A 9,806-nucleotide genomic window follows, 5' to 3' on the forward strand; every position below is an offset into this window, starting at 1 on the left:
AAGAAAAAAACAAAAGCTAAAATAACGAAGGGAAGGAAGTTCCTAGCCATTTGTTGTCACCTTCGAAATGAATTCCTCTTCCTCTGACCTCTCGCAGCTCTGCTTTAAGAGCAAGATGGTTACAAACACCAATTTAACTGTGCTTCGGCCATGGGCAGAGGGGTACAGGCTCTTTCGCAGCTGAGCAGCAAAAGCAAAAGGTCTTTTCTGCACTTTTCTGCTTGTAAATGGCAAGGCAACATAGGGAGTGCTTTCCTAGCTTCTTTTTATTTTTATTTACCCTTGAAAGGAAAAGGACTGTTTTGCAGAGAGGCATTTCGGGTAGAGAGGAGGCAAGGCCGGACCTTCTTCTTCCACCCATCCCTGCTGCTCTGCTGGGGACTCGGCTGGCCCAGCCCCACATCGGGACCGTACCTGGCTCCTCAGGGGAGAGCGGCGTGCGGGGGACAGCTTCCCGGGCTGCACAGCTCCGACTGCAGCCGCCAACACTCTGCCACCTCCGGCTCTGTCACACCGCCGTCACACGAAGACTTCCCGGCACCCAGCAAGAGCTAGAAACCCGCTTTCGCCCTATGGGCACTGACGTCCTTCGGCAGAGGCGTGGGGCCGGGGGCAGCATCTGTCCCGATGGACACCGGCGCTGGCAGTGAGCGGAGCTGTGCCGGCTGCGGCGCCCATGCCCTCTGCCGTGGGGGTGCCGCGAGGGTGCTGTGGGGTTGCTGGGGGCTGCTGTGATGTGTCCGCTGGCCGGCGAGGTGTTGCTCTCCACAATGAGCCGGAGAAGCCCTGTCCCAGGGAAGTCCATGATGACCACCCCCCAGCGCACGGGCTGCCCCGCTCGGCGCCGCAGGTGCTGGTAGCAGCGAGGGTTCACGAAACGGGCCACCTCCTCCGGGCAGGTGAAGAGCCCGTTGCCAGAGCAGAAGGTGAGGTGCATGGTGGCGGGATCCCCACCGGCCGCCCTCTCCAGGTGCCGCCGTGCCCGGGCCCACTTGCGCTCCAGCGAGAGCACGTTCCAGGAGTCACTGATGCTCAGCTGCTCATAGGGGATGCCCAGCACCTCCCGCGCCAGCGCCTCCAGCACCACGATCTTCCCCCGCACCTGGCCCAGCGTTGGCACCTCTTCCCGGCACCACACGCGGCCCCGTCCCTCCTCCAGCAAGCAGCGGTGCAGCCGGGCTGCGAAGCCCGGCCGGGGGAAGATGGGCAGCTCCTCCTTGATGCGCATGAGCACGGCCTCGCTGGGGTGGGCGCGGAGGAAGCGCAGGGTGCGGCGCAGGACCCCCCGCAGGCTGGCCCGCTGGAAGGTGCAGAGGTGGTAGACGTGGAGCTCGCCCCGTGCCAGCTTGCAGCGCACGTCCAGGAAGCGGATGCCGGCCGCCAGCTGGGCCTCCAGGCCCCAGCTCTGGCACCGCAGGCGCCGGCCGCCGAACAGGCTGAGGGAGTCGTGGGTGCCAGGGATGGAGAGGCGGGAGAGGGGCAGGGCGTCGGGGAGCCCCGCCATCCAGTCAGGGCAGCAGGCTGCTGGCTGGGGCATGCAGTCGAATGCCACGCTGCACCGGCACTGTGCCTCCATGCCGGCTGGAGACTGGGCACCCCAGCGCCTGGCCGGCCCCAGCGAGCCCTGCCGTGGAGGAGAAGCAGTCCATGAGCAGTGGGAGCGCCACATGGTCCCCCGATGCATGCCGATCCCACCTCTCCCCAGAGGTACAGAATCATAGAATTGCAAATCAGTTGGTGTTGGATGGGACCTTTAAAGGTCATCTAGTCCAACCCCCCTGCAATAAGCAGGGACATCTTCAACATCATCAGGATGCTCAGAGCCCGGTCCAACCTAACCTTGAATGTTTCCAGGGATGGGGCACCTACCACCTCTCTGGGCAACCTGTGCCAGTGTTTCACCACCCTCATTGTAAAAAATTTCTTCCTTACCTCTAGTCTAAATCTACCCTCTTTTAGTTTAAAACCATTACCCCTTGTCCTATCACAACAGGCCCTGCTAAAAAGTTTGTCCCCATCTTTCTTATAAGCCCCCTTTAAGTACTGAAAGGCCGCAATAAGGTCTCCCCAGAACCTTCTTTTCTCCAGGCTCAACAACCCCAACTCTCTCAGCCTGTCCTTATAGGAGAGGTGCTCCATCCCTCTGACCATTTTATGGCCCTCCTCTGGACCCGCTCCAATAGGTCCATGTCTTTCCTGTGCTGAGGGCTCCAGAGCTGTCCCCACCATCCCATGAAACCCTATAGCATACCACGTGCCCCATACATGTTGCTGCCAATACTCTGCACTGTCGCACCGTACGGTTTCCCTCCCACTCTCAAGCACTCATCCCGCTATCCCTGAGCCCCGGCACATCCCAGCCTCCCACTCCTGCACCCACCTGGGTTCGTCTGCGGCCGTGGGGTGCAGCCCGCTGGACGGGATGCGCAGCTGTGGGTGCCGGTGGCACACTGGCAGGTGGAGCGGGATGCTGGCCATTAACCCGGTGACTGTCATGACGCGCGTCCTGCCTCGCACATGGCACGTGCACCGAGGATTCATCCTCAGCCCTCGGCCAAGGGGAGTGCTGGGCAGACACGCTGGGCTGGAAAATCGCCTGGCTGATCCCGAAAGCAGCCATTCAGGCCTCTGCACCTCCCTCTCCAGGAATCAGGACAAACGGGATCGGGGTGCCACGGGGCCCCTTGACGCTATACCCATGGGAGTGGCTGCGCAGAGCCCCCGGGGTGCCCACGCTCCTGCTCCAGAGCCGTGCCCCGGGCTGGCTCCCGGTGGGACCTAGACCCCCCCCGCCGGTGATGATTGCCATCATCCCCGTCAGAGGGACAACATCCAGGCAGGGATCTGGAGCAGGGGGTCAGTGCTTGCCAGCACCCCCCAGGACCCAGCGGGGGTGCCCCAGGAAGTGAGCTCCATCCCTTCGCTCCTCGGGCACCGGCGTTGCTCCCGGTGGGCAGAGCTGCCGCCACGGCGGGGGTGCGACCCCCACGGCTGCGGCGGGGTCCGGAGCCGGTGCCGAGGAGGAGGGGGGATGACTCACCTCCTGCCTTGGGGACAGAGCTACAGGGCGCGCGCTGAGCCCGGTGTTTTTTTGGGGAGGAGCCGCCCGGCAGGTCACAGACCCCTCTGAGCATCCCTCCAGGGACACATCCCCTCCGCCTCAGCAGGGAGGGCACAGAGCCCCTCCCGGGGACGCGTTCTGGCCGTGGGCTCTGCCACCGCAAGGACACCAGGTGGAGTGACAGAAGGGGACGGAGGGACACATCAACAGACGTCTTTCGGGGGTCCCCTGGGGCAGCGCCCTGCTCGGGGGAAGGGGGGGGGGGGGGGGAACGACACAGGGACCCTGCAGCCTCCCCGGGCAACCTCCCCCAGCCCCGAAAAAGCTCCTGTCTTGTGTTTAACCGCAGCGCTCCGCACCGCCAGCGGGAGGCCGCCTCTCACGCCGGTAAACGCCGGGCGGAAGACAGGCGCAGCCGCTCCCCTCCCGGGCCCGCCCCGCCACCGCTCCCTCGGCATGGCGGCGGCGGACGGCGGCGGCGGCGGCGGCGGCGGCGGCAGGGCCTGCTTCGTGCTGGGCGCCTCGGGGGAGACGGGCCGGGCGCTGCTGCGGGAGCTGCTGTCCCGGCAGCTCTTCGCCAGGGTGACGCTGGTCGGGCGGCGCCGGCTGAGCCTGGGCGAGGAGACGGGGGTGACCGTGGTGCGCGGGGCCGGGGAGGCCGGGGGAGGGGGTGGTGGGGCGGCCGGGGTGGGCGAGCTGACCCTCGGCCTCCCCGCAGGAGCAGGCGGTGGTGGACTTCGAGCGGCTGAGCGAGCACGCCGCCGCCTTCCAGGGACACGATGTTGGCTTCTGCTGCCTGGGCACCACCAGGGCCAAAGCCGGTGCGGTGAGTGGGACGCCCACCCCCTCCACCACCACCGGGGAGAGGTGGGCAGGGGTCGTGCCTGCCATCTCCCCTACTATGCTCAACCTCCTCTCCCGGCTTGACCCGCAGGATGGCTTCGTCCGCGTGGACCGGGACTACGTCGCGCAGGCAGCGGAGCTGGCGCGGGCAGGGGGCTGCAAACACTTTGTCCTGCAGTCCTCCCGGGGGGCGAACCACCGCAGCCACTTCCTCTACCTCCGTGTGAAGGTGAGGGGGCAGTTGAGGTGGGCTCCTGCTGGGATGCTCGAGAAGGAAGCAGGAGCTGAGGGGTCAAGAGACGCAAATGGCTCCGAGGGTCCTGGTGCTGGGGGACAAGGGGGCGAGGGAAAGGGGCTGGCAGGACAGCCATGCGACTGGCTTCGTCCAAAGCAGCACAGTGTCCATCTCCCTCTTCAAATCATCAGAAAGACCCTCTAGGGTCTCCAGCCTGACCCCAGCTCCCCAGCCCCGAGCCGGGGTGGCTTCACAGCTAGGTGGGGAGGCTCAGGGGTGACGTGAACTGTCCAGGGGTAGAGACCCCACAGGCTCCCCGGGCGGGACCATACCCATCACGACACTTTTTTTCCCCATACATTGTGTGCTGCAGCCCCCGACATCTGCTGGACTCACTGCTGTCTGCCAGTGTCTTGTGCCGGCATGTCCCAGGCTGGACACTATGTCCAAATGCTGTCTCGGGAGCGTCCAGTTGCAGTTAGCATGATGATTGCAAGGGTGCGCTGCTGACTAACGGTCAATGCGTCCACCGTGGACACTCGCCCCACGCCGCCTTTTTCCTGGAGAGCTGCTGGCTGCCCAGGCGGTGCCTGGCCTGTGCCGTTGGCATTAGTGCCGTTCTGCCCACGGCTCAGCAACTCTCCTGCCAGTTCATGGGGCGGCAGGGATGGTGCTTGCAGTCATCCTTGTCTCCTTTCATCCTGCCCAACTGCTCTGACAGGGAGAAGTGGAGAACCTGGTCCAGGCTGTTGGTTTTGATCGCTGTACCATCCTCCGGCCAGCGTGAGTAAGCGGTGGAGGAGGGAGGGCACAGGACCCAGGTGGAGGGTTGTCAGGGCATTGGGCTGGGAGATGGAGGAGGAGAGAAAGGGTGCGTAAGGGGAGGGAAGCAGAGAGAGCACCGGCTGCAAATGCGGCTCCTGGACGAGCACGCTGCTTCCCAAAGCTGCAGGGAGCAAGTGCAGCAGTTTCCCACGGCCTGTCTCAATGCTCGTGTCACGTGCCATGCAAGGAGAGGAAGGTTGGGTGGAAAGCAGGGGTTGGGGGACATAGGTCAAAGCTTATCACCGCACAGACCTTGACCTTATGCAGTGGAGATACCTGTATCCTCCCAGTTCTTGCTGCTTGGGACAACTGGCATCCTGCTTTTGGCAGCATTGCGGGGAAAGGAGTTTAGCATCCCAGGGCTCAGGCTCCGTCACGTTTCGGGACCCTGCCAAAGCCCCGCGACCCCCGTGTGGGTTTAGCAAGCTGGGCTGGGACCCCAGTGCAGCTGGAGAGAACCCAGTCTCTAGCTTTTTCCTGGAGGGATGGTTTCAGCCTGACCCACCTTATCTCCTCGCTCTGCAGGGTGCTGCTCTGCAAGCGCCAGGAGTCCCGCCCCGCGGAGTGGATGGCCCAGCAGTTTCTGGGTGTTGTGGCTCGCGTCTTCCCCACCGCTTACTCAGTGCCTGTGGAAACGGTGGCCAGGGCTATGGTGGCCAGTGTGCTGCAGCCAGGCAAGGGGAAGGTGGAGGTGCTGGAGAACGGGGCAATCCACGAGCTGGGAAAGGCAGTGCCACAGCAGGGCACGTAGAGCGACAGGGAAGGGCGGGAAAGAGCTCGATCCACCATTCAGGTGTTCTTCTGGGCCGAGGATGAATGCACGCGTGGGAGAGGAGTTGGGGTGCTTGCATGGCTAATGGGCAGACGGAGGTGCACTTTGCATGGCGGCTGATTCTGTCAAGGGATCAAAAACGCAGGTGCCGGCTGGTGGGTGAGGAGGAACAATGTGCTCCGCTGCCTGAATCCAGCGTGCGAATCTGGGTGAAAACGGTGTAATCCAGGCAATTTCTGGAATTGAGGCCTTAAATAAAATCCTGTGACTGGTCTGTTTGTGCCGACTTTGTGCTGAAATGCTGTTTGTCTCCTGCCCGTTGCCAGCCCGACCGCATCTGTTCGCAGACGGCGTCTTTTGGTGACACTTGAAGGAATGCACACGGGCAAGCGGCCATGCTGTAGACAGAAGGCAGAAAGGCAGAGACAGCGCCCAGCTGCCTGTGCTGAGGCTGCACCCCGCAGAGCGCATGGTGGCACCAGTGCCGCTTGGATAGCGGAGCTCCTGGAAGCTCAGCAGCAGTTGCTGATGTGCCTGCGGCACTGGCTCTGCCCCAAAGTAGGGCTCTGCAAACACACAGCGTGTGCCTTATCCTCGCAGATCTGCTCTGGGTGCAGAGGGGCTGCTACAGGGATGCTGCTCTTCACATCCAGGCTGTCACTTTAGTGCCTGTAGCAGCACAGACGCCACGCAAATACTTGCATTGACTTGAAAACGCCTGTCACCGCTGGCTCCTCATAGAATTGCTGAGGTTGGAAGGGACCTTTAAGATCATCGAGTCCAACCATTAACCTACACTGACAAAACCACTTCTAAACCATGTCCCCAGGTACCACATCTACCCTTTTTTTAAACACCTCCAGGGATGGCGAATCCACCACCTCCCTGGGCAGCCTATTCCAACGTTTAAAAACCTTTACAGTGAAAAAATTTTTCTTAGTACCCGATCTAAACCTCGTCTGACATAACTTGAACCTATTTCCTCTTGTCCTACCACTTGTCACCAGGGAGAAGAGGTCAGTCCCCACCTCTCTACAACCTTCTTTCAGGTAGTTGTTGAGAGTGGTAAGGTCTCCCCTCAGCCTCCTCTTCTCCGGGCTAAACCACCCCAGTTCCCTCAGTCGTTCCTCATAAGACTTGTAATATAAAGCTCCTCTGGGCTTTCCTGATGGTCACAAGAGAACCAGAGCACAGCCCTGTTCCCAAAAGTGCTCTGCATGTGCAGGAGGTGATGCCAGCCCCACACGTGTCTCAGGGTGGGCTTGCCCCTGCCCCACGCTGCCCGGGTGCTGGAAGGGGAGCAGGTCCCTGCTGCGGGCACGGAGCAGGCTGGAGGAGCAGCGCCGTGTCCCAGCCATTGCCCCGGCCATTCTCAGGCCTTGTGCTTGGGGTCGAGGAACTTGGCGGCTCCGCAGCCGGGACTCAGGACTTACGTGACTCCCGAATTCCCAGCTGGCCAGAGTCCCAGTGCTCCGGGTAACGCTGCTTTCCAGGGTTTTCTCCTCTTCGACCTCATCCGTGGCTCCTGTGTCAGTGACTCGGATGCAGCAAGTGGAGGGAGCCGGGATCCCCTGTCTCCTTCCTCCTGCACAAGCGTTTTAATCATTGGGTCGGACCTCAGAAGCTCCGTGGAGGCAGTGGGCTGGTGTAACCCCACAGCTTGTGTTACCCGAGTGACTCCTGAACCACGCACAGAGCTTAGTTCAGAGGTAACAAGTGAGGGGCCACAGAGCCGTAATTACTGATGAGACTGTCCTGGGGAGAGCAAGAGCAGTAACTTTAAAGTAATATTTAACGTCAAAGGGGAAATGAGAGGTAGGCTGGACTTTAAAAAGGTGATGTGCTTATAGGGGGGAGTGGAAATGACCACCTGAAGTGGCAAGACCTTAAAAGAATTGAAAACTGCATACAGATGAGAGTGAAAAAAGAATACAAGCTCTGGAAAGTTACAGGTGAAAGGCAGGTCACAGAAGACTTGAGGGAAGCACCTTAAAGGCATAAAAATTAATCATGACTATGTGAGAAGCAGCAAGCTCTCCAGAGAGCCCCGGGGATGGGACGGGACGTGATCAGGCTCTGTGAGAAGGAAAGAGCCATCACGGAAAAGCTTGGTGAGTGACTTGCGTTGCCCTTTGCTGTGAAGGAGCTCACACTAGGTTCATTCCTTAGGGGACACGCATTTGCATGACTGTCCCAAGGCCACTGGTGGAGGGGGGGATGGGAAAGATTTGTAACCCCTTTTTTAGAACATGGGATTAAAAATCTGCTCAGATGAACTGCCAAATATTCACCTGGATGAGAATTAGAGCGAGCCCTCTACCCAAAAAGCCAATGTTGTTGAACACGATGCTAATTTTTAAAAAGTTCCAGTGGGAACCAGGAAACTGCAAAGCAGCGAGGCTGCTTTCTATAAAAGGCAAGTTGTTAGAAAAGGATAATAAAGTCTTGAAATAACAGAGCCCAGGATAAATCTGGTGTAATGGGAGATTCCACGTGGCTTTTGAGGGGGCAGTTGCAAGGCACAAACCTAGAGTGCTCTTGGAGGAAACCAGCCATTGTGTACACAAGACAATCTGGTCCTTGGAGTGCACTTGGATCTCCAAAAAGCTCTCCCAGAAGGGCTCTTAAAGAAATTAAGCTGTCGTGGGAAGAAAAGGAAGGTCTGGGTAGTTTCTTATTGGAAATATTTTCTTAGCGCTCTAAAGCCTTGAAATGCACAAACCAAATATTTCTTACTGGACAAAGGTCTGCGGAAAATACAAGCTATTTCTGTGTAACCCTTGTTTCTGCTCAATGGTATATGGCTTAATTTTCAGTGTTTCAGATAAGCCTCTGCTAAAATGCACAACTGCAGTCCCGGTGGCTTTTTTATGACCCTCACATGAAGCTTCAGCGCTCATTTTGGACCTCAATTTCCTTAATTTGCTCTGTACGTTTCTTTAAGCCCCCACCCTGGGACTGTGGAAGAGATTATAGAGCATCGGTCACTGAACGAGGGCAGAGCCTCAGCACAAGGGGATTTGCCCACTCAGGACTGAAAGAGGTAAAATAGGTAAAAGTCTTTAGGGGACAGAACCAAAGCTCCGGCTTCCTCCAGGCAGCAGGAGCTCTGCAGATCTGGGTGCCTACAGGGGCTGTCTGCTTTCCAGGGGCACGTGGCCCCGGCCCCAGCTGGAAGGAGGGCACGTAAGGGGCGCTCGGTGTCTGCTGGACAGCATTCACACAAACCGCCCGATCCCATAGACCTGAGCCCCCCCGGTGTTTCCGACGCTGACTTTATCACTGAAGATTAACGAGAAAAAAAAAAATAACTGTGCTCCCAATGGCTCGGCAGCCGAGCGCCAGGCTGCGGGGGTTTCCCATGCCGTCCCGTGGCCCCGCTGCCCTTCCCAGCCCGGCAGCTGTGAGAGCCGCCGGCACCTCTCGCCCACCCCTCACCGAGCCGGGAGGTGCCCAGCCGGCTGGCAAAGGACCCCGCAAACAGCACCTCGACTTCAAAGGAGCTTTTGAAAGCAGCCACCAAGCTGGCCGGCACTGACCTGGCACTCGGGATACCCTGGTGACATCCCTGACTGGCAAAGGAATGGCCCCGACACGCTCCCTGGCCCTAAGGACAGCTGCCACAGCCCAACAGACCTGCAGAGCTCGCAAGGCTAAGAGCTAAAGTTAAAGTTTTAACTTTTACTTGTCTCTCGGAGAGCGGAGGACGCTGCACCCCAGCTGCTGGGACATGGGGCAGTTGAGCTCTGGGCTATCCCCAAATCGGGGTGAGGCACCTCCATGCTAATAACAGAGCCGCCCCCCATCTAAAGGACAAAATGATAGCAGCCTGTGAGGGAGTAAAGTACCTCCATCCTCTGCGGCTGCCGGAGTTTCCTTCCCTGCCGTGCGGTGCGCAAGGGGGGGGTTGGTGGGCACATCACTGCCGGGCAGCAGGAAGGGGCAGCCCCCCATCCAGCAGGTCTGGTACCCCTGCTTGGGTGCATCTGGGGGTCTCTAAATCAGTACAAACTCAGGGAAAGCTCATTGAAGCATCTCATCCTCTGAAATTTTAGGGTGTACTTCTTTCA

General features: G+C 59.6%; 2 protein-coding genes across 2 annotated transcripts; one reads left to right on the forward strand and one right to left on the reverse strand.

Moving 5' to 3' along the window:
- Positions 1-508: 508 nt before the first annotated feature.
- Positions 509-1,669, reverse strand: LOC309672506 (1-phosphatidylinositol phosphodiesterase-like; the record flags this gene model as incomplete). Its single annotated transcript, XM_082484034.1, has 1 exon — positions 509-1,669. One exon carries the CDS (start codon positions 1,667-1,669, stop codon positions 509-511), a length of 1,161 nt encoding a protein of 386 aa, XP_082340160.1.
- A 1,848-nt stretch (positions 1,670-3,517) lies between these two features.
- On the forward strand, positions 3,518-6,003 carry HTATIP2 (HIV-1 Tat interactive protein 2; the record flags this gene model as incomplete). Its single annotated transcript, XM_082484099.1, has 5 exons — positions 3,518-3,700; positions 3,780-3,887; positions 3,996-4,133; positions 4,861-4,922; positions 5,490-6,003. The coding sequence occupies 5 exons, from the start codon at positions 3,518-3,520 to the stop codon at positions 5,713-5,715; spliced, it is 717 nt and encodes a 238-aa protein (XP_082340225.1). The 3' UTR covers positions 5,716-6,003.
- Positions 6,004-9,806: the final 3,803 nt, after the last annotated feature.

The sequence above is a fragment of the Vanellus vanellus genome, assembly GCF_965231255.1.
Source record: "Vanellus vanellus genome assembly, chromosome: 5".
NCBI lineage: Eukaryota > Metazoa > Chordata > Aves > Charadriiformes > Charadriidae > Vanellus > Vanellus vanellus.